Source organism: Harpia harpyja, chromosome 5 (assembly GCF_026419915.1).
Source record: "Harpia harpyja isolate bHarHar1 chromosome 5, bHarHar1 primary haplotype, whole genome shotgun sequence".
NCBI classification, from domain to species: domain Eukaryota; kingdom Metazoa; phylum Chordata; class Aves; order Accipitriformes; family Accipitridae; genus Harpia; species Harpia harpyja.
Window position 1 is genome coordinate 49,254,737 of NC_068944.1, and position 25,704 is coordinate 49,280,440.

The following is a 25,704-nucleotide window of genomic DNA, read 5'->3' on the forward strand; positions in this document are numbered from 1 at the left end:
CCAGACAAAAGAGCCAATGGACAATTGCATATAATTTGGAGGGAAATCACCTTTCACCCTTACTTTCTTTTTGGTTGATTTGCCTTAGGTTCTTGTTAATATGTTCAGAGTACAGATGCCTCATATTCCAGATTTTGAGGCTCACTGGCATGCAATTAATTGCTAATCTGTGTAGGAAATTATGAATACCTTGGTGATAAGTCTCTATAATTGTCTGCAATCTGTCAATGTGAAGAACTTAAAATTTAAGGAAAGAATCTTATCATCTTGGTCATGACTGGGTTTTGATTTAGAGTATCTTAAATTTGCAATTTACTTCTTCATTTCAAATACATTCCCATTTTTCATATAAATGGTGAATCACCTTTGAATCTTACATCCATCCGAATAAAGGAGTTTGTTCATTTATCTACCTTCATCACTTTAAAATAAAAGGTTAGATGGGCCTATTCCACCTACGTTCTATTAGTTCCTTTGTGCGAGTTATCATACAGATCACTTACACAAAGGATAGGATGGTCGAAATTTAGCATAGGCTACCTCTCTGTGTCTTCCAGTTCTTTAGAAATTAGGTCTAACTGACATGTAGAATCAAGTTTAGAAGGGTGCTTGGAGCTTGGAAGAAGCATATATTTTTAATATAGCACCTGGTTCTAACACTTGTCTGATAAAAGTAACATTGCATATAAAAATAAAGATATTTCTTAGTAAAGTATCCATTTATTTAAATTATTTAACATTTACTGGGAGAGGTTGAATACTTTACTTGTTCAGTTAGTTGGGATTCTTTTGATTTTTAATGGTGCCTTTGTAGACAAATTCATATATTTGTTTTAAATTGCTATATTTTTAAATTGGATTATTATTAAATGCTGATGAGACTTCTAGTGAGGTGAGACACTAAAATGCAATGACATTTTTGTTTGGGTGGAATTGAGCAATCTCAATGTATAATAAGCTATGATGATAATGTTTCAGTAGGTGTCATTTCTTTTAAAATGCTGAAAAGCTTTTTTTAGTTATCTATAACTTTGTGAAACGAGAAAATATGCCTGCATTATGAAAGGAACTTTTAAAGCTGTATTCGTCAGTATGACAATTTAATTCTACTTTCCTTTGCAGTATTTTATTTTGCTTAACGTGTGATGCTCCAAATTTGCTAGTATCTCAAGACACATCCTAGATCATGGTTTAAGGGTACATCACTTTATAGGTGCAATTACTAAGGTGTCATGGTTTAACCCCAGCCAGCAACTAAGCACCCCGCAGCCACTCACTCACTTCGCCCCCAACCCAGTGGGATGGGGGAGAAAATCGGGAAAAGAAGCAAAACCCGTGGGTTGAGATAAGAAGGGTTTAATAGAACAGAAAAGAAGAAACTAATAATGATAATGATAACACTAATAAAATGACAACAGTAATAACAAAAGGATTGGAATATACAAATGATGCACAGTGCAATTTCTCACCACCCGCCGATCGACGCCCAGTTAGTCCCAGAGTGGCAATCCCCCCACCCCCACTCCCTGCAGTTTATATACTAGACATGACATAGGGTATGGAATACCCTGTTGGCCAGTTTGGGTCAGCTGCCCTGGCTGTGTCCCCTCCCAACTTCTTGTGCCCCTCCAGCCTTCTTGCTGGCTGGGCATCAGAAGCTGAAAAATCCTTGACTTTAGACTAAACATGACTTAGCAACAACTGAAAACATCAGTGTTATCAACATTCTTCTCATACCTAACTCAAAACCATAGCACTGTACCAGCTACTAGGAAGACAATTAACTCTATCCCATCTGAAACCAGGACATAAGGGAACTCCTAAAATCTTCTTTGTTTAATTATAGACACCTATTTTTCAGCAGTTTTCTGAAGGGCTGCACATTAGTATATTCTAGTGCAACTATCCTTGGAAATATTGACTCCATTGAAAATTTCAAGACTACTTCCAATAAGATGCTTTCACCAAAAGAGAAAAGATTGGGCAGTGAAATGGCATGATTAGTCGTATGTTTAGCCAGAGATACCATTTACAGATCAAAGTTATCCCTCTATTTGAAAGATTAAGCTATTAAGTTCACTGAATTGGAAAATTAAGAATTGTGAGCCAAATGTTCAGTTAATTTAAATTAAAATAATTTTGATGATTTTCCTGGATTTATGCTGCATAATGTAGAACCTCCCACATCATAAAACTCAGTCATCCATGAATGCAGGCAACTAAATCATATAATAATCTCTAATTTACAACAGCTGAAAATTTGACTATTATTTTCTTCATCTTGAACTCATTAATAAAAAATACTGCTTTTTTGAACCTCACTATATGTTTCTTGTATGATAACTTATAAGAAACATAATCCTATTTCCCCTTCCCCAAAGTCAGGTGTTTTAAAGGTTATTAATTTGATTTTATTCAGAAGCAATTCCTCTATTAACATTTGAAAAATAATTTCACTAACATTTATTAGTCTGAATGAGGGCTGCTCAGTAGACCTGTGTCTAGCTAGCCTCTTCAAAAATGTTAATCTCTTTAAAAATAATTGTCCATGTTCTGCTGCTGTCAGAACAGCATGGAGTTTGTGGCACTGTTCTGTGGGGGGGGATGTAACTGTGAGAAAATTTATCAAAAATCCACTTGACAGTACTATACTTCTACACTGGAGCCTTCCATCCAGTGTACTGATTTCCAACACCTCCCCTTCCCATTTGGTCAGATCTGCTATATTTTGACTGCTGTTCAAAACATTCAGCTGTAGAATGTTGACAAAAGCCATATGAAAGTCTGAAAATAAATACTTCAGTGTATTTTTGTTTTCTGGTCCACAATACAGCTTGGAGAAAGTGTAATGTTTTTTTGCAATAATTTTTGTATCAGCTAACCCTACCTCAGTTTTTCACATGGATTTATTTTTTCATTTACTTGAAGTCACTGAAAACGTCAATCATTGTTTTCATAGTGTGTGTTTTAGGTTAAAGTTGGACCAATTTGATTTCATCATATGTTTGACATGATCTTGCATTTCTTCTGCTTTGCCTTTTCCAAGCACCCAGGAATGTTTGCCAGATAAAATCAGTCTGCTCGCTCCCTGGGAAAATCCGACAGTGTAGCTGTTTTTCATTTGGTCATAAGATCATAGAATCTTAGAATCATTTAGGTTGGAAAAAAGACCCTTAAGATCATCAAGTTCAACCATAAACCTAATACAGTCAAGTCCACCACTCAGATTCGGCCCTTAAAGGCACAAAGTATCAAACTACCAGGAAAGGTGACAGAGACTAAGCTCAAAGCAAAACAAAAACCCAAAATCTTCTCAAGTTCTTTTTGTCTAGCATTTGATTCCAAGTTCAGCAGGACCTTTATTTTCCAAACCTCATTTTCTTAAATATCTGGTTCATAAGTACTGTAACCCTCCAGAATAAATAATGTTCAGGGCTCATCACTTTATTTTGTGAGCAGAATAGTCCAGGTTTTGGATTTGTAAGATAGCAAAATTTCATGGTACTGGTTTTCATTTGGCAAAAAGTAAACTGAATCCGGACTGGCTTGGGTCTACGTTCCAAACAACAATGTGTAGGTGGGCTTAAATAAGCGATTTTGACTCAGTGTAGAATGTGGACCATTCATAACATTTTTTTATTATGTGTAAAAAAACTTGCAGATTAAGGTTTTGTCTGATTTTAATTAGCCTCCCACAAGATTTAATGTTCCTGTCATACTTCAGAGCAAAGGTTCTCATTTTAGTATATTCTAATTATAATTCTCCTTTCTGTAAATCATTGATCTGAGGGAGGAAAGAAACCCTTTTTGAGAGGACTTGTAACTTTTCTTATCTTTATCTTCTAGAAGTCAGTGTAGTCAACATTTATGACCAATCTTGTGCAAGCTTCTGTAGCTACCTTACTCTTTCAGTAATGGCAGGAGGGAGCTACGTGTTCAGTGCAACGTTAGTTAAACCGGATCTTATGAATATTAGTTTCAAAATAATTTGCTATGCCTTTTATATTCTAAGACATGAGCAGGAATTTCAGTCTAGAGATAAATGGTGAGTAGTAACACTGCCTTTCTTAAATCCTTCTCTTCCTTATTTTGCTGCAGCGTTACAGAGGGTTTTTCTTATCTGTAAAGCCAAACTTCATTAAAAAATATAAGCATGTTTTGTCTGGTGTAGCTGAATCAAGAACTGAAATTTTCAAGAATGGAAGTGATCTGGGGACAGATTTTTCAAAAATTAATTAGGACATCCATATGGTTTTGATATCTTCTCTGAACAAACTATCTCCAGAAGCTGCTATTCTCATGCTATCTGAAATAGTTTTACCCTTCCAAGGCGCCATAGAACAGGGAACAGAAAACTTGCCACCTAAATTCTTCAATGCCTATGATTCTAGGCTAGGGTTTAAAAAAGCATCTTGCATACCTTTGTTTCACATTTGTACTTAGTCTCTTAACTATTTACCTTGATAAGAAAGCATTTTTCCTGCTAAGTCCACGGGGGGGAATAAAAATGTTCTTTATCTCCTCTACTATACTGACATCTCTTTTCAGTTTGTTTTCAGGTCTTTGAGAACACACTTCTGTTTTCTGGGATTCAGTATCCCGTTGAAAAGAGTTGCTATGTGCATTTTTAGCAGTTAATTCGCAGTATGATCTGATTTTTAGTAGTAAAACCTCAAGGTGAGAAGTACTAGTCTTTCCAAGTTCCTCTTCTTGTGGTTTTGAAATATCCCTAACTAGAGAATGTGTTTGATTTGGAAGTACTTTATCATGCATAAGCATATTCTAATGTCCTTTATTACTGACTGATTCTTTTATTTCTTTAAAATGTTGGGTTTCTAGCTATTAGCCAGAATTTTTTAAATGCAAAATGTGTCTCAAATGTTTGATATCCTTTTCTCAAATGGATAAACAACGTATTTAAAGCTTTTCAGTGAAAAAGTAGAGCTTTGGGTGTTAAATGTTACATAGCACTGTTGTGCCATACCAGTCTTGATTAAAAACTTATTTGAGCTTAAAACAAAACCAAAGAACTTGTCTTGCTGTAATCATAGAGGAAATATCCTGTTTCTAGGTAGGATACCATTGACTCAGAATTTGTTTTTGATTTAGTTGTAACGTTTAGAGAAGTTGCCATGTAGCTGGCATATTCTAAAAGCTGAACCTATGAAATCAGCTGACTCAAAATTTATGTAATCCCACCATAGGCATGCAGCCTCATTTAGACTAGGGAAAAGGTGCTTCCTCCCCAGCCATCCACCAATCTAATTAAGATATTAAATCAGATGCATTAATAATTTTATTGTAATAACTTCTTGTTAGCATTTTCCCCACCCTGCCACCCCACATAGGCACATACACATGCACATGTGCCCACCCAAACCACATAAACACACCCCAAAAAGCAGGAGCAGTTGTGAAGTTGGAGTTACACTGGTATGTTGCACAGAGTGAGCAGAGCCCTGTAATTCAAAGGATGTTTGTGTATGTGTGCCGATGGTGTAACATCCTTTAGCATGGTCTGGTGGTGAATTGAGAGAATACAGCTTTTTCCATCACTCCAAGAATCAATCTTCTACTTTTTGTCTCTGTTTAAAGGCCTTATTCTCCCTCTCAAGCCAGCCATTACACTGATTGATTATGACTAAAATTGTCTTGAGTCCTACACACTGAGAAAGAAAGATCCCATACAGCGAGAGAGTGGAACATTTTCAGCTTTCTCTTGATTGTTGTTATAAAGCATTAGTCTGAAATGAAAGGTTGAAGCAGCAGCTGTTCATTGGCTGTACCATAAAACATCATCAGTTTGCATTGCTGAGCCCTAAATTGACATTTTAAGTTCCTCATTTGCTCACAAGATGTTCTTTTTCAAGCTCTCCCTGTTCTGTTTTGTAGACAAAGTGAGACAACGTTCACTAGAGTGAGGAACTGAAAATGCATTCTGAACATGTGTTAAAGCTGTTTCAATAAACTTATAAAGACTTTAAAATAGGATCTCATAGTGCAATGGTGATGATAGCAAATGGTTTCTTCAAATGGCTATGTCTGAAAAACCTGTTTGAGGTGTCCAAGTACTTCTGAGCCTTTAAGCGGAATCAAGATACACGAATTTGAGGTGTAATTTTGCAACATTCTTTGGTTATGCAAGAACGGATTCTGTTCTGAAGGTTTGTCCCATTAAATTTAGCATGCCGAAGTGTCTCATCAGTGTGATAATTAAAAGAAATGTGAAAAGGAAAACAGGGCAGCATTGAATTGCATGTCACTAATCAAATTGAAATGGATATCAACTGTTTGCAGAATATGACATAGTAGGTGTAATTCCCATTAAAAACAACTCTCTATATTGAAGTGGAATGATTTTGTTACTTAAGCAGAATCAAGATAGATTGATAGAAAAAGCTGTCTTAAACCTTTCATGAAAACTCACCAATATTCACCACTTTGTTTCTCTAGAAATGATATCTATGAACATTTTTATTAAATCTACAGTTGAGCACTTGCTAGTCTATAAAAGCCTAAATACCTTTTTAATTCAGCAGAGCTGCTTTTGCTCCATACCTGGTATTTGTCCACCCTTTTATATTTGTAGTATCCTGTAAGATCTACCAGCTCCGAGGTGATGGAAACTGGTGCCTGCTACAGGCATCATGACTTATTTCAGATTTAACAACAAGGAAGAAAAAATTTCTATTACTTAACAACTTTCTGACAGTTTTCTACTAAGATTAAAATCTTACCTACTGGATAAAAACTATTACATTTTGAAATTCTAATTCTAGACACATTAGAATTGTTTCAATGACCTAGGCTAACAAAATTCTTACACACAGATAAAAATTGTTACAGTAAATCTGATAGCCATTTTTCTACAATTTTGTGTTAAATGAATATGTTTCCAAGTACAGGATTGTGTTTGTGCTGTATTTAGGAAAATCTGTGAACTGTAACTTTAGTATGTTTTGCAAAACTTTAAAGATCATGATCACTGAAAGGATTACTGTAAGATGAAATACAGGGAAGCTTTTCTAGTAATATGGCTCATAAATTGAACTACTAAGAAATAGTTTAATGGTCAGAAAAATGCATACCACCTTTTTATACATAATTTGCATTTTGAATTATATTAATGTAAATCCTGAAGAAATTAATTTTTTTAGTGGAATCTTGGTTTATATTTGGAAAAAAATTTGGGACACGAACCTTCTAACTCCTTTTAATGGAAGGGAAGTGTGTTTTAGTCCCATAATCTGAGAAGTTTGAAGCAGAACATCTCCTAAGACTGTCTCAGTTGTTAAGCAGGTGTGTAGAAATAGTGTGAAAGTAACTAAGAAGTATTGTTGCTGGATGGTGACAACCTCATCAAGATGACATAAAAAAAGTTGAAAAGTCCCAGCCAAACTAGCAACCAAAGCATGTAGCAGAACAAATGAAAACCTGTCAGGGTTAGATAAAACCTGGCTAAAATCAAATTAAAGATGAGATTAAAAGAAGCCAGGACTTAGGAAAAAAAAAAAAACCAAAACAAAACAAAGCAAAACATTAAAATTGCTCAAAACCAAAAGAAAACTAGCCAAGAACAAACTTGTCGAGAACAGAGATGGAATAGGAAAGAAAATGATCTAAGATAGGAAGAACAAACTTGGATATTACAGAGTGTGGAAAGCAAATAAAAGGAGTCAAAACAGCATTCATCTGAGATTGATTTACCATTTTTCCACTTGCCAAAGCAGAAGGGAAGACGTTTTTTTTTCCCACTGTAGAATCTATCATATAGAATATCCAACTCTGAGGCTGAAGTTTAATTGTTTTTTCAGACATTTCAAAGAGGAGTATCTTATTATACCTGATTTAAAATAATAGCTAAATGTTCCTCAGGTGGAGGAACAGAAAGCTTTATGTTATCACTACCAGTCTAAAGGGACCTGTACTTACTGTGTACAGTACCTTTTTTTGAAAAACAGGCAGAGCTTTCAGGCATTCATAACTATATTGTTTGGCAGAATTGGCCAAGTTTCACTCAAGGGTTATATAAGACTGTGTGAATAATGAGGAATTAAAGCTGGGAAGGTATCAAACCTCTCTAGAGCCTCTGTCAGTCTTTGGGACTGGGGAGAAAGCTGTAGAGCAGGTCTTTGTGTAAAACCATCATTCTGAGGTGCAAAGTGGAAAGTTCAGCCTTCCAGAATATTCATGTATTGTAGCTCTTCTGCATCTTGTGGAAGTTACCCAAATGTAACTGAGGACACAGTGCAATTCTGAAGGGTATTCATAATGTGTATCTATAGGTGCCTGAGTTAGCAGATGAGTGTCTGTAGCTGGAAAGATTCAGAGTATGGTTCAAACACAGGTGATCTCATTCATTCCCAGTTAAAGAGGCCGCTCCAGTGTCAAGAGCAGAGGTTGGTCTTCCAGGATGCCCTAAAAGTAGGTACAGGACAAATGCTTCACACTTGGTGTCAGGTCTCCCCATAACATGCTAGCCTCCTCCTATCTGAAATGCTCCATTAATATTAGGTAGGCTGAAGAACTAACATAGACTGAATCTTAGCTAGTGCTGAATCTTACGATTGCTATTTTATCTGGGCATATGGGATCACAAGTAAGGCTTGGAAGAAACTACAAGATGTTATCTTATCCATCTCCTAGGCAGGCTCCTCTGAGATGCCTAACGTATTCTAAAATCCTTTAACACTTCTTAGACAATGTATAGCTACTCTTATCAATAATAAAGTTAGTTTCCAAACAACTAATTTAAATCTCTGTTGCTACAGTGTATGTCCATGACTGTTCTAACCTCCAGAGACACAGAAAATGGCTTATTCACTAACTCTTTCCTTTTTTTTTTTTGGGGGGGGGGGGTGTAAATATTTCATGTATTTAAGAACTGTTATGAAGTACCTCTACTTAGTTGGTTTGGTTTGTTGTTGTGTTTGTTTTTTTTTTTTCCTAATCTTTTGTCATTCTTTGAAATTCCTATCTTTACTAATAGATAAAGATTTTACTTTCAGAAATGCAGATATGGATTCCAACCTTACATTTGTAGGAAGTGACACTGTAAACTTTGGAAATTGTTAGTCACAGAAAAATATCCAAATGCATTTCTAATGCTCTTGTTGGAAGAATGAGAACATGCTGTGAACAGGGCAAGGACAGGAGGAAGAGCCAGTATGGGCTCCTACTTGAGAAAGAAGGTGGCAGGCTTTGTTTCATACCTCTGTGATCATATTGCTATACGGTAATAGTGACATCTGAGAAAAAGAGCTCAGTCTAATGATGGAAGCTTGACAGTGAATTCCTTAAAGATTAAAGATAAATGCTAGTATAACAATGAGACAAATGATATTCTAGTGAAGAAGCTTCATTGAAAAGAGAAAATCGCCTATGGTGAAAGTAGGACCAGTACCTTGGGGGCTTTCTCCTGCTATCCAAAAAAGAATCTTTTGTGGTGAAGTGTCATTACTGTCTGATAGTGCTGAAGAAAAGTAAAACAGGTCAGCAGAAATGTAGAAGATAATAGAGACAAGAAACAGCCAAATAGTTTTCTAAATATCAAACAGCTCCAGAAAAAAAATCATCTCTTCTGATGTTTTGTTCTAAATTAGTTGATGATGGGAATGCTGTGAATTTAACAAATTTCATTCTAAAGCAGGTTTTGAGGAATACCTGAGCTTTTTAGGACATCTTGCAAACTGTATAATCTGGATATGAACACTTGGGCAGACTAAAAACTGGATGAAGTAAAAGACGACTGTGAAAACACTTTGACAGGCTTTTTTACTTTAGTAAAAAGAAGTACTGCTGATTTGAAAGTATTATGGTACCTTATTTCAGCTGTGGATTGTGTACTTATAGTGGCCTCTTTGAGGATATTTAAAAATTCTCATTCATACATCTTATCATTTTCTCTTTCCATATAATTCCTACTGCAATCAATCACAGGCCTGCAACAGGCAGGTTTTTTTCCTGTTCCTTATCTAGATTTTAGTGGATCTCTGTAGGGGTTCTCCTCCATGTGTATCTGTCAACTCTTGCAGGGTCAAGGCCTGGGAGTTCAGGTTGGTGCCACTTTGAAACAATGACCCTAAGTATAAAAAAGCCAGAGAATAATGGCAGTTATCAGAGAGGGGTTAGAATACAAACTCTTTGGGTTGGGTTCAGTTGCCTAAATATCTGCCTAGATCCATTTAAGATGACCTTGGCTTCAGTAGAGTGCTCCAGAAGGTTGTAGGTTTCCCACAGGTCCTGTGCTGTATTTTCTGGCACTGTGTGGATGTCTTGGATGCCGTAAATCATCAAAGTAGTGCTAGACATGAATGTTTAGGCAGCTGAATTGACCCCGTTAGTCTACAGGTTACCTTTTAAGAAAATGTTCCTTCTTTGGCACTCTCATCGATCTTTATTTCTGGTCTGCTTCAGGAATGCTAGTCAGCTTTGCTGTCTCTTGAAAAGCATTTATGGAACTCCTTGAGTCTAACTTATAGTTGGAAGCACAAGAAGTAAAAATTTTGCTCTGCCTTCTTCTGCTTGCCACAGCTTGTTCCGTATTGTACTAGGATTTGTCAGGGGTATGGTCTGGCCAACCTTTTAAGCTCTGTTCTCATTACATCATAAAGAGAGTATGTTATCATAAACCTGCCTTAATAGCTAAATGGCATTTCTTGGTAAAGTTAATTTTATTTTATCTAATATTACACCATGTTAAAAAGCATTATTGCCAGATAATTGTCTGAATTTTTACCAGTAAAAGGTGTACACGTCAAGTGCATATTTTTAATAGATCAATAATAGTATCAAGGAGTGTTTATTACTTGGAAGAGGTTAAACATTGATGCCTACACATATCACTTATTTAAAGAAAAAAATTAATTCATATTCATAGATGTAATATTTTCTTAGTTGACATCATAAAAATAACCATAGTGGAAGCTATAAAAGGATATTATCTAAGACTCTTTGGGTGTATTGAATTAAACACTGAGAGACAGAACATACTTTAAGCCTCCTCCACCTTCCTTTTCTGTCTAAGATCTGCTCATTAAAAATAAAATTGAGGATACAGCCCAGGAAAAGTGTTTATTGATGAGTAATATGTGACGTTCAAGTCAGCAGTTATATTGGTAAAATATCTGTATTTTTTCTTTTCCTCTGCTTAGGAAACAGGTTGAGAAATTTACTGCAGTATTCAGAGAAAAACTCCTTATTGGGACCTGTAGGGTGGGGAGGAGAGAAAGGTGACAGGTGATATGGGATGTGCAGATTTGTACATTATTAGTTATTTTACCACCAGCAACAATGAACTGATAAAATTCATTCCAACGAACTGTTTTAAGAATATTTTAAACTTTTGTAATCTTTTAAGATGATGTATCCTTATAGAAAAGTAATAAGCTTAACGTGACTAGGTGATTTTTGTTGCTCAGAGGTTCCATTCATTTCTTCCCACCTCACTAAGCTTGCTGCATTTAACCAGCCATATGCAAGATTCTGACTTTTTTTAAAGCTGTAATAGTGTGAAAGTGAATTTTAAACTCTCCTAACAGAGAACAGTAACACAGAGAAACAGGAGGCTGCTGTGCCCACTCAAAGCTAGCCAGCACATTCAAGTACTTTTCTTGCAATATTTTTTTATGAACAGACCTAGAATGATTCACGAAACAGAGTGTATTTACATTATTTTTAGCAAATGAATTTCACTGTACTGAAGAAGTAACCAGAGTTGCAATTAACACAAAGAAAAACCAATAAAGACTGTGTTTTCAGGGATCATTGATTTGAAATAAATTAATTCCTATCCCATGAAATTTCCACTTAGTTTATATTTTTATATTATACCATTACCAAGATATTTGCATACAAATACATGGTTGTAATAGAATAAGTCACAAAAGAACAATGGAAAAATATACATGTTGTTGCATGTGCTATGTATAATGTAAATGGACAGCTAGTAACGTATGTCTAGGTTAAACACATGACAAAAAATAACAAAAAATTAGCCGTTAATGATAAGGAAAAGGAATTAGTTCTATAGTTAAGATCTAATATGGGCTGAGGAAAAAGATTGAGGACATCTTTCCAAATCAATGAAAGAAGGAAAATTTGAACTGAATAATATGGATGAGAGCCTTCAGATAGAAGTAGGAAAAGAGCAAAAAAAAGGAAAGAAAGATTGCTACACAAAACAGCAAATCTAAAGGGAGACCACAGATCTCTGTAGTCTGAGTCAGATCACAGACCTGATTCGGCTGGAAATTAACTCAGAGGAAAAAATAAAGCAGGAAAACTGCAGAATTATCCTCAGTGCATATAAATTGCTGCAAAAATACTGACTTCAATGGATATAAACTGCACAATGCTGTTTGAGTATATGGCATGCAGGGTCTTTCTATATGGTACAGACATTTTGTCTGCCTCTATGTTTAGCAATGACTTAGCCATTTTTTTTCCTTCCTGTCACTGTTGATGTGCTTTGCAATTTCCCACCTTTCTGCTGACCTCCACAATAGAGATGGTGTTATTTCAACTGTGGCATTTTGAGACCACTGTAGTTGAAATACTAAATAAATCTAAAAAATGCATCCATTGCTTTCACTTTCTTCAGGCTACACTTTATCTTCAGCTATGCTGATACAAATCTAAGCAAATGAAAAGATATGTGGTCAGGTTTTGACAGAGGGAGGAAAAGTAGATGAATAGAGCCAATATAAAGGAAAGATTTCAATTCAGTAGCTAGAGGTGTGCCAATCTGAGGATATGTGAATACTGAACAACTGAAACAAAAATTAAATTATGCATAAAGCTAAAAATGGTTATACTGGAGATATAAAAAAAAAATTCTGAGAGGGAAAAGAAGATGGAAAAAGTATAATTTTAGGGTAGGCATTTTGAGAGTTGGGGGTTTTTTCATTAAGAAAATAACTGTAGGTCAATATTTTTAGATGGATGCTGTAAATTGTTCCTGTCTTTGAAAAGGAGTTTTTTACTTTCTGAAACATGAATGATCCATAGGCACCAGATGTTAACTTTTTTTATGTAAGGCAAAGATACTAGCTTTAGATTTCTTTGAGTAGTTTAGAGAGCTGCTGTCAATCTATGCATTTTAAACAAGACTATTATTAGTAGGTTTCAAGACATTTCAGTCACTATACGCATTATTTTTACATTACTACACCCTCTATCTCTAATCCTTTGACACGTCTGTATTTGTGGTATCTGGGATCAAGATCTCAAAACATGAATTTTTTAAACCATTAAGAAATACTTTCACATAATTTTACTGAAGGCAGATTTATTGCTGAATGAACTGGAATTTCCACCTCTTTCCAGCTCCATAGCTGCTACGGGCATCTTCTTTCTTGAATGTCGTCATAATTCTCATCTCCCCAACATGTCAAGAATTTCTTCCCCTTTCCCCTGCTCCCTTTAGGAGGATGTCTGGATTCTCTGAAATGGCAACATACATGTATGTGGAAGATCATATAATGCTGCCACTTTTTTTCAATGACCTTGTGATTCAACAGACTAGTAGGCAATGAATTAGTTATAAAAATGAGCAATCAGCAGAATGTTGCTTAAATAACTTTCTCCAAATAGATCATTGAAAGATAATGCAGAAGTAAACATAGGCATGAAAACAAAAATTGCATTTTATATGTTATTTCCTGAATAACCTATTAATCAGCTCAGACCTGCAGTCAGGATTTCATTGATCAACATGTGTTGATTTTTTTTAATAGCAATTTTACTTGAAAATTTAACCCAAAATATTTTAATGTCCTCATTTACATAATTCTAAGACCTCTCAATTAAAAGTTAGTTTTTATTAGTTTATGAGGTCATTTATGCAATTTTAGTTATATGAGGGCTTTTTTGAGGAATCTTGATGTCAGACTATCAAATAGCACGTTACCCCACTTTGTCTGATTACATGATTCTATATTCTTTCTGGATTTTATTAGCTGGTATCAAACACACTTGAAAAAATATGAAAATAAATATGTTTTTTCTCTGAGCTTTTTAACAGAGAAAATAGTTAGAGCCAGTAGCATCTCCCCTGGATTTTAGGAGAATGGTATTACCCTGCCTTTCTCTGAGAGATTGCTGGTTACCCTCTGTCAGTGAGCAACTGTCTCACTGCAAAGCGGAAGCACGATCTCATCTCTTTTGTCTGTGTTCAAGGCAATTACTTCTTAGAAAGTGGAATTTCTTCAGAATGACTATGTACAAGAGCAAACGCAGAAACCAAAGATGTAAGTAAATTGTAAAGTTTTTTTAATGTTCTTACAGAAGAGGGAAAATAAATGTCCAGTTTCATTGAAAACCATGCTTTACTTTACCCTGCTCTGGTTAAATAATACCAGGAAAGCAGGAAGAGTATTCCCTGCCAATTTTCCCAGTGTATCTGTATGTTAAGTGCATGAAAGAGCTTTAAAATAAAAAATTAGCTTACTTGTTACTATGGAAACCCTCAGTAAGTGATTGCTTTATAATATCAACAAAGAAATAGAGATCAAATATAAGTTTAGTTCCGAACAGCATCCTTTATTCAGGGCTTAATGACTGACTAGCTGTAGCCTTTGACTTGACAGGGTTGACACGCTTTCACTTGGTAGACTTTTTTATGTGGTTCGCTTTAGGGAACCAGCAATACCAGAACTTTAAAAGCAGTTATTTTATTTTCCTTCACCGCAACTTTCAGAAGAATTAACTAGTTTGCTTAAACCACAGAAACAGAAACTGGGGAGAGGGAAGGATGCATGTGTCTCTTGTGTATTTAAGACACTCCAGCTCTGAAAATTCGCTGGCTTCTAAATGCATGAGTTTCCAGTCAAGCACCTGTTTGACTTTTTAAACTGCTATGGCATCAGCCAGAGGAACTTCAGTATCCATATTGTCTCCTCCAGGACATTACAGAAGGGTGATTGAGGCAAATAAAAATGAAGTGCTGTGGGTCAGGTCATGAAGTACGTGTTACTGTAAGGAAATCTAGCAAGAGGCCAGGTTATAAATGGAGAGCATGTCTGAGGCTGAGAAAAAAGACATTCATCTAAGAAAAATGCCATATAGGGACTGTGTGCTTTCAGAGAGAGAGCAGGAGGGAAGGAATATCAATTCAAAAGAGATAAGTTTTGACTTTATTTGGACAGGAGCATAGTTACTGTTCAGAGTTGAAGGGATATATACAGCTATATCACTGACCCCGGTTTCTCATCCTTAGAGCTTAATCTGTGCAGGTCTCCTTCAGTTTTTCTTGCTAAAAACAAATGGATGTGCTGCATGTAGAAAGTTTGCAGGACAAATCTCTGCTAAAATCTCTGCAACAGAAATCAATCATCTGCTTCACATTCAATAAAATAAATTATCATAATTTTTGTTCCCGTAGCAGCAGTGAAAGAAAATTATTTATATGCAGGCAGATTACAATCTAGTTCATTTTAACATACTAATTACTCTCACTGTTATTATGTAAACCAGGAGCTCTTTCTATAGCCAGCTGCATTCTTGCATTCTCTCCTGTTCAAGCCTGTTTATGGTGTACAATAAGAAAATTTGTGACTGGGTAGCTGAGTTGTTCGGTTTTTTGTTGTATGGATATAGTCATTCATAAAAACTGCACAAGAGGCTTTTAAGAATGCTTTTATGAAGAGAATCTGCCTTCTTCCCCTTTCCCCTCTACTCCTGCTGACCCCCAGGAAAATCTGTGATTTGCCAAGAGAAAAAAAATTTAAAAAAAAAAAAAAAGAAACATAATGAGAATCAAATTTGTAATTATGAGGGTGGCTGTTACAATTTTTTTTTAATTGTCTCTAATTTTAAGATCCCAATCAGTAAAATATCACAATAAAACTGTCTCCACTATATTAAATACCAATACTGTATACGTGGATGCTTCATTAATACCACTTAGCTAATAAGCAAGTGCGAAAGACTTAACGGACAAACAAAACAATTTGAGTAATTTCGATATTGCTCCTATTCGTATCCCTCAATGGGTTTTTGAAAGCTAGACTTCATCCAAGCAATTGTTTCTCTGAAATACAAGGGATAATGCTAGCAGCTATGTTAAACAGTAGACAAGCACTACATTTTCTGTCCATTACATTTAACATATGTTCTATTTCAAACTTGAAGGCATTTTTGGTGGCCCTTAATAAACAATAATAAAAGATATTTAGTATATAATTTCCAATATATGTAGGGTAAACCTTGGGTTTTATATCTCCTCACTACGTCTCAATAAAACACTTGAACATGTGGCATAAAAGAAAAGTGAGCTTTGTGGCTTTTTCTTATTCATTGAAGTTCTGCTTCTGGATTTGGTACACTCTGAACAGTATTATAAGCATTGCTTTCCTAACCCATTTTTTTCTTTAAATGTTTGAAGAAGGGTGTAAAGGCATTTTGTACTTAATTTAAAAGCATATCAGATCAGAGAGGAGGATAGAAAAAATAGAGACATGATGACCTTTTTCTAACATAAAATATAAGGAATCCCCATTTCCAATTTTTGACCCAGGTACAAAAGTGTTGCTAGAGGAGTAGGTGCAAAAAAATGGGTCTACTTACCTGTCTGTATGAATGAGAAAAAGGTTCCCTATATATTTTTTCAGCTACAGCATCACACGTAAGTCTTCTAAGTTCAAAACTGATCTTAATGTTTCGCTTTCATTGTACCTTTGGTTTTGATTCTAGTCAAAGTGGCACTCATATTAAGTAGTTAACATATTTTATTTATTCCATACATGATTGTAACTAATGAGAATTAAAACTAAATATCACAGTAAATTGTGAAACTTGCATCACTAAATAAACAAAATTCAGATGAAGGCTATTTCTGTATGAGTGTTTGTGTGTACCTACCTACACATATAGACACAGTCTCCATGAGTACATTTGTCTGCACACCCAGATTTATAGCATGCTTTATCCTTCATGAGGACGTTATCTAGCTGATAGGCTGGATTCTCATTTCATTGCATGGACCTAATGACTGACCGAGGGGAAACCATCATAACAAATGCAATCATACAAACACTGAAGAACTAGTTAACACGTGTAGTAAAGCTTTTCTGAAATAAAAGGTTTGAATATTGGACTGACCTGCTTTGGGGCTGCAGCTGCTGAGGAGGATGGTCAGGGTAAGCCTTGCAGTAGGCTGCAGTGCACATGTGGGTCTTCTCCATGGAGAGGCAGTCATTCACATCTTCTGGAGATGCCATGCCTACAAGCCTCCTCTCACGAAGTGAGTAGCAGGTATCCATTTTTCAATGGGGTCTTTCTTGTAGACTTCACTGTTACAGGAATCAAAGCAGGCTAATACCCTTGAAGACAATAACACTGGAAAAAAATTGACTTACCTATAAACCAACTTTAAGAAATTCACATTATTACACACACATTCATGGTTAGTGCAGCTTCACAACTTAAATCAGGACCACCTTGTGGAGGGCTGTGTATGAAAAGAATGAAAAGGTGATCCTTAATGATGTTTCAGTCTAACACTGTAAATTTGACTCAGAAGAAATGCAAGAGGAGAAAGAGGCAGTAATGGCCAGTGTGGCAGGCAGCCATGTTTTGAGGAAGGTGTGTAGCAGCACCTGGGAGGAGATGACAGAGCAATGCCTGGAGTGCAGAGGCTGGTGTGGGACTTTCTGCTAGACACCTGAACCGGGGGTGTTGGAAAGTTAAGGCAAAGATGGAAAAATTAAGGGGAATAATAGGACTTATCTTCCGCTTTCTTCAGCTTCATGTTTTCAGTTCTTCATGGGACCGTTTATGCATGTCGGCGATGATGATCAGAGTACAATGGCAGTTGAGGCAAAGAGCAGTTACTTTTGAATATTAGGAACCATTGATAAAGTCAACAGTTATAAGCACAGCTACAGATCCTGTCCCTTTCCAAGGGGTTAATTCCAAGGCATCGATCCCAAACTTGTTCATGACAGTATGAAGAATACTGTCAACATCTAATGGCCTTGAAATTGTGCTCCAAATGCATTAACAAATTCTGCCATGGCTTGGCTACCAGCTCCATGTAAAATATCTGTTTCCATTGCATATTACAGTTTGCTTAGATGTAATAGTTATTGCTCTTTTTTATGCTGGCATGCTGTGTACAGTAATTTTTTTTTTTTTAAACTATCATCCAGATCTTGTAAAGATTCTGCTACTTTTAAAACCAACAGATGATTAGTTCTATTTCGGGGGGGGGAGGTTAAAGACTAATGAGAGGGGAGACATCGTGCTTCCTTTCATTCTGGTGATTCCTCTCTCCTCATAGGAGATATGTCACAACTTTACCTGTAGTTGTCAAATGGATTATGATTCTTTGCCCTCAGTCCCCAATTTCGTTTGTCCAGTCCTAGGTTTCCCTGCATGCAGAGTGCTGTAGAAAGTAACATGTGCATTTATTAAAGGGTTAAATAAGCGACAGTAAAGTGAAAGTAAAAAAATTATTTTCAAAAGTTATGCAGGTAGCTGCTGCAATGTAGAATGCATGTGGCTGTTGCAGAAGGTCGTAATATTTTTGGCTTAAACTAGTGCTGTATTTAGAGATGTGTCGTCCACAGGTGTTGCCTGATGTGTGTTTGTCAAGTATCCTTGTCTTGCTGGAGAAAGCATTTTGTGTATACTGATAAGATCTGATGAGAAATTCTGTGAAATTCCAGTTTGAAGGAGTATTTTGATTTTGTCCTATCAGCATTCTTTGTTCTATTGCATTGCCTGCTATATTTTCTTTTATTGATAATGTCCCACTTGCCATCTTTTCATCATGGATTTGGTGTTCACATTTTCTTTGTCCACCTTTACAGATAGCATAATCCCTTTCAGACTTAAAAAATAGAGTTGACATCTGTTGAGTCTTGTTATATTACAGTTTGATCAGCCCATGATTACTTCCATCTTCTTTTGCCTCTTAGGGGAATAAAGAGCCCCCAGTACTGAAGCTGCTGTTGCTCAAAGAAAATAGCAGTCTATAATACAGTGTGTGCTAGGAGTTAAAGTGACTGGAAAACCAAATCTCATTGGGGAAAACAAATGTAGTTACTGACCTAGATACATATAAGAAAACTCTGCCTATTTCCTTAAAACATCAGAGACCCAGACAACAAGGGAATAGCTCTTCAGCATGTTAGAGAGACAGCTTTCTTCATGTAAAGCTATCCTAGAATAGCCCCAGGATATTCCTGTTGCTGCATACCTTTTGAGGAAGTAGAGTTCAGCGCAATTAAGTGTATGAGTAATAAGGCTGAGCAAGAAGACACTCATGACCTGCAGGAGTACAAATGTCATTGAATATTCACATCAGATGGATAACATCTTTATACAAAAAAAAAATGTAATTGCTACTCAACAAATCAGGGACTTCAGGGATAGAACAGCTCTTCTCATAGCTTTGAAGGGAATTCATTGTGACCTGAGGAGGCTGGCTTGCTTGAAATTATTCACTTCCCAATGTTACTAAACAGTAAAACTTAAGACATATGTCCCTCAGTGAAGCATGCAGGGTAAATAAGATAGAATTTCTTCTTTGACACTTTTTCAAGTGTCTATGCAGGCTTCTAAAGCAAACATTTTTTTTTCTGCTTCTAGACTGCACAAGGGAATCAAAAGTATTGAAAGATAACTGTTTCAAAAAGCATCTTTTGAGAGATTAATAGTCTGACCAAACCCTACATGCACAACTTACATGATGCTCCCCACTGCTCAGTGGGAGTCTGCCTCCAGAAGAAAAGTAGAATTTTTGTCACTGTAGAGTAAATGCTGGGAGGAAATTCTGAAACTGAGGAGGAAAGCTTGGGGAATCAAGAACTTACAATCTATCTTGAAAAGGGGAGAGAAAGGAATAAACAGTGCAAGTACAGATTCAGAAGTGACTTCTAAAAAAAATTGTCTGAGAGCAGACATCAGAACACCTGAAATGCAAGTGGAGAACATAAGAAAGAAATCCAGCCAGTAATTTCATTTTTATGGAGGAGAACTTTAGGGCAGAAAAAACCCTTAATAATAGCTTTGGCTTCATTAAAAAGGTTATGGTTTTAATGTTGGGAGGTGTTTCTTTATTTTGCATAAGTTAGTAGAACAGTGGACAATATACAGCAATTCAACAAAAAGAATAATTGGAAAGCTAGGGATATCTCGTAAAAACACATCAGCTATTGTTAAGGATCATAAAAAGGGAATTATTAAAAAAGATGAACATATGCAAATAATGTAATTTGGATTATGTGATTTGAAGTGTATTAGGGGAATTAGCAAATGAATGTACCACACATTGAAAGTTTGTATTTGAAAGGTCATTTAAAACTAAGAAGGTATCAGAAATATAAATGTAATATTCGTTTTCATGCACACATATAATTCCAGTTCTCAGCCCTGCTCAGGCTGGCAGCAAATGCTGCTATGTTCATCAATAACACAATTTATCACTAGTGAAACAGCACTTACTGTATGTTGGTTAGTCTTCTACAAGGAATCAAAACTTACAAGTTCTGAGACTGCACTCCAGTAATGACCTGAGATCTGGGAAAACCAGTCATAGTTTTAAAAAGTGAAGTCTGTTCAAATAACAATCAACAGGTTGAAGGTAATAATAATCTAAAGCAATCTATATAGAAAGACAATTCTGGCTCTTAAATTGAGCAAACAGAAGTCCAGTGGTTAGAACTTGAAGTTAGATGACTGCAGGCTAAGTTAAGATACACATTTTCTGATTGTAATCAGTCATAGAGATAATTTACTAAAAGTACTTGCAATTTCTCCTCTCTATCACTTAGATTTTGAATCCATATTGTTCATCTATTTTAAAAAGTCTCTTTTGAACATGTGCTATGGACCTGATTACAAAGTATCTATTCAAACCTTACAGTATATTGCAAGCTGAAAAGAGTATTATTGTCATAAAACCTCTAAAACTTATAAAATTCTGGAAATCTTGAAGGGATTCCAGCCTTCCACTATAAAATCTCTGTACGCTGCTGTAGCAGTGCCATCTACCTGTCTACTCAGAAAAAGGAGAAAAATCCTCAAGAGGTTCAGAACACAGAGAATCTGTCCTCCTAAGGGAAAATCTGCTGTTGCTTATTTTCATATAAAGTACGAAATTTAAAAAAAAAAAGAAAACTTGCATGACTGCATATGTAAGTAGTACAAGTCCTGATTTTAAGCACACCTTTTTTTGCTTTCATAGCTGACCTGATTTTTTTCTGTTGTCTTTCATGTAGTATCTCTGTAGGAACACAGCAGGAAAGAACACCTCCATCCTACCTCCAGTACAGGTCTTAACTTCAGACAAAGCCTGTGTCTCTGCCTCTTTCCATAATCAAAACTATTGACAGGCTGAAATCCCAGTCTTTCTAATATGTGCAATCTTTTCTCAATAAATCACTGAGACTTTTTATTATAAAATTAAACATACAAAATGAAAAAAAGCAGAGGACTTCTAATAAATATTTCAGTGACTTACCTCCAGCTTTAACACACCTTCACAAGGAAAAAAATCATAAAATTTAAAAAAATGCCTTTCAAGTCTCTCAAATTAGTATCTAAAATTTGATAAACCATTAAAGGGATATTTACTGGTTGTGAAGCATCAGCCAAGACCTAAATGCTACATAAAGTCTAGCATTTTTTTAGCAGTTTTATCTTTGAGATTCTTCAACAGTAAAATCCAGAAACATTTCTTGATGTTACTTTGGAAACATTCCCCCTCCTTCCTCTGTACACAGCCCAGAAGGGACAGAGATCTCAGGTACATTAGAGTGGCATTACAATGAAGACTGTGAGCACGTATGACCAATATTTACACTCCAGCTCCTATCCTATCCTCAGCATTCAGCATCACATTTTTAGTTTTGAAGTGCTCAAATTTTTGGCCTTAAATTTCGGGTTTCCTCTGTTCCAACTAATTTCTTCTCTTTTTTTTTTTTTTTAGTTATTAGTGTGTAAAACATTCTGAAAAATAGGTTGCATTGTTGGTTTATGTTGTGAATTATGGTTATAGATTTTTCTACCCCCGCTTAAAACTAAGGTGGCATCTCTTCCTCATTGTCCTTTGCAGAAACGTGCAGTGATTTCTACAAACTACTCTTCGTTTTTTCTTGCACTTCCCACAAAATAAAGTCTGGCTAGGGCTGCTTTTCATCATAAATAAATAAATAAATAGATAATGAATATATATATTGTATTATAAGTCTTCTTTTGGCCCTGGTGAGTTAGAAATTGCCTTAGAAAGTCATCCAACTGTAATTCTTTAAATAGAACGCCCATTGTTCTCCAAATTGCTGGTATCTGTCTTATTAATACTTTCCAAAGGCAATTCTATTGCTGATTTTGGTTCACCTCCAGGTCTGTCTTAAAGCTGGGTCTAGGTGTGATCTTCTAGCCTGGTTTTACTGCTTGCTTTCAGATATTATTTCCTTAGGACTCAGTGAAGGTTTTGCACAGCTATTTGCAACACTTTGGTTTTGCTATATTTTTATTGTGTTACTGCAGGGCAACATGTGCTATCAGCACAGAACTGAAACCTAATGCCAGAGAGTCTCAACACCCAGCAATCTCATTTATTATTCTGAAAATGGTCTTTCCATTTTATAAGCTATCTTTTTTGAAGGGAAGATTTTTTTTTTAAAACTTACTGCCTATCATTTAAAAAAAAAAAAATCAATGAGAGAGTCGTAGGGTAAGGGAGGTACCTTCTAGTTTGCCCTGAGTGGCTGAACTAAAAGCCAGAGAAAATCTCAGTGATTAGTACTGGCCACTTGTAAAATGGGATGCCTGTGCTGAGAAGTGGAAACATACCTTCTGATGCACTAAGTATTGATTTGACTGGCCTTCCCACGAGGTGTCATCTTATGTCTTCCATTTAACATATTTGATCAGGAATAAGTCTTATAAAGATGGACACATGCCAGTATGGATCTAGATCTAGCACTTTTTTCCTTACTCCAATATTCCCTAAAATCAAAACATTTTTTAAGCATTAAGATATGTTTGTCTATAAATCCCTTTCATGAGAGCAGAAAAATCAAACACAAAAAGTCTACAGAGGGTGGAAGCAAGGACAGGTAGCCTGGGAGGAATACAGAGAAATTCTCCAAACAACCAGGGATCAGGTTAGGAAAGCCAAAGCCCTGATAGAATTAAATCCAGCCAGGGACATCAAGGGCAACAAGAAAAGCTTCTATATGTATGTCAGTGATAAAAGGAAGACTAGGGAAAATGTGGGCCCTCTCCAGAAGAAAATGGGAGGCCTCATTACCTGGGACATGGAGAAGGCTGAGATACTCAATGACTTTTTTGCCTCAGTCTTCATCGGCAAGTGCTTCAGCCACACCATCCAAGTTGCAGAAGACAAAGGCAGGGACTGGGAGCATGAAGAACTGCACACCATAGGAGAAGATCAGGTTCGAGACCATCTAAGGAAACTGAAGGTGTACAAGTCCATGGGACCTGATGAGATGCATCCGTGGGTCCAGAGGGAACTGGTGGATGAAGTGGCTAAGTCACTAGCCATCATTTTTGAGAAGTTGTGGCAGTCCAGGGAAGTTCCCACTGACTGCAAAAAGGGAAACATAAGCCTCATTTTTAAAAAGGCAAAAAAGGAAGACTCAGGGAGCTACAGGCCAGTCAGTCTCACCTCTGTGCCCAGCAAGATCATGGAGCGGATCCTCCTGGAAACTATGGTAAGGCACATGGAAAATAAGGAGGTGATTGGTGACAGCCAACACGGCTTCACTAAGGGCAAATCATGCCTAAAAAATTTGGTGGCCTTCTACAAAGGGGTTACAGCGTTGGTGGATAAGGGAAGAGCTACTGACATCATCTACCTGGACTTGTGCAAAGCATTTGACACTGTTCTGCATGACATCTTTGTCTCTAAATTGGAGAGACATGGATTTGACAGATGGACCACTTGATGGATAAAGAATTGGCTGGATGGTCACACTCAAAGAGTTGCTGTCAACAGCTCGATGTTCAAGTGGAGACCAGTGACAAGTGGCGTTCTTCAGGGTTCAGTATTGGGACCAGCACTGTTTAACATCTTTGTCAGCAACATGGACAGTGGAATCAAGTGCATCCTCAGCAAGCTTGCTGTCCTGGTTTCAGCTGGGATAGAGTTAACTGTTTTCCTAGTAGCTGGTACGGTGCTATGTTTTGAGTTCAGTATGCGGAGACTGTTGATAACACTGATGTTTTCAGTTGTTGCTCAGTAGTGTTTAGACTAAAGTCAAGGATTTTTCAGCTTCTCATGCCCAGCCAGCGAGAAAGCTGGAGGGGCACAAGAAGTTGGCACAGGACACAGCCAGGGCAGCTGACCCAAACTGGCCAACGGTGTATTCCATACCATGTGACATCCCATCTAGTATAGGAACTGGGAAGCGGGGGCGGGGAATCACCGCTCGGGGACTGGCTGGGTGTCAGTCAGCAGGTGGTGAGCAATTGCACTGAGTATCATTTGTATATTCCAATCCATTTATTATTACTGTTGCCATTTTATTAGTGTTATCATTATCATTATTAGTTTCTTCTTTTCTGTTCTATTAAACCGTTCTTATCTCAACCCACGAGTTTTACTTCTTTTCCTGATTTTCTCCCCCATCCCACTGGGTCGGGGGGACTGAGTGGCTGTGTGGTGCTTACTTGCTGGCTGGGGTTAAACCACGACACTTGCCAACGATACCAAGCTGTCTGGTGCGGTCAACACGCTGGAGGGAAGGGATGCCATCCAGGGGCACCTTGACAGGCTTGAGACATGGGCCTGTGTGAACCTCATGAAGTTCAACAAGGCTGAGCGCAAGGTCCCGCACCCAGGTCAGGGCAATCCCAAGCACAAATACAGGCTGGGCAATGAGTGGATTGAGAGCACCCCTGCGAAGAAGGACTTTGGAGTGTTGGTTGACAAGAAGCTCATGTGATGGGTTAACCCTGGCTGGACGCCAGGTGCCCACCAGAGCCGTTCTATCACTCCCCCTCCTTCTCAGCTGGACAGGGGAGAGAAAATATAACAAAGAGCTTGTGGGTTGAGATAAGGATAGGAGAGATCACTCACCAATTACCGTCACGGGCAAAACAGACTCAGTTTGGGGAAAATTAACTTGATTTATTACAAATCAACCGGAGTAGGGTAATGAGAAATAAAACCAAATCTCAGAACACCTTCCCTCCACCCCTCCCTTCTTCCCGGGCACAACTTCACTCCCGGATTCTCTACCAACCCCCCAGCGGCACAGGGGGACGGGGATGGGGTTTACGGTCAGTTCATCACATGTTATTTTCTGCCGCTTCATCCTCCTCAGGGGGAGGACTCATCACACTCTTCCCCTGCTCCTGTGTGGGGTCCCACCCACGGGAGACAGTCCTCCACGAACTTCTCCAACGTGGGTCCTTCCCACGGGCTGCAGTTCTTCACGAACTGCTCCAGCATGGGTCCTTTCCACGGTGTGCAGTCCTTCAGGCACAGACTGCTCCAGCATGGGCCCCCCACAGGGTCACAAGTCCTGCCAGAAAACCTGCTCCGTGGGCTCCTCTCTCCACAGATCCGCAGGTCCTGCCAGGAGCCTGCTCCAGCGCGGGGTTCCCACGGGGTCACAGCCTCCTTCGGGAACCCACCTGCTCTGGCGTGGGGTCCTCCACGGGCTGCAGGTGGATATCTGCTCCACCGTGGACCTCCATGGGCTGCAGGGGGACAGCCTGCCTCACCAT

General features: G+C 37.3%; 1 protein-coding gene across 11 annotated transcripts in view; it reads left to right on the forward strand.

Moving 5' to 3' along the window:
- RALYL (RALY RNA binding protein like) overlaps window positions 1-25,704 on the forward strand; it is a 404,805-nt gene that overhangs the window by 271,602 nt on the left and 107,499 nt on the right. Inside the window, exon 1 of one of the 11 annotated variants that reach the window (XM_052787246.1) lies at window positions 14,129-14,249. The exons of the other annotated variants lie outside the window; for them this stretch is intronic. Within the exon in view, the coding sequence (XP_052643206.1) occupies window positions 14,213-14,249 (37 nt within the window). The 5' untranslated portion in view covers window positions 14,129-14,212. Of the gene's footprint in view, window positions 1-14,128; window positions 14,250-25,704 lie in introns of those variants that run through there. 11 annotated transcript variants of the gene reach the window in all.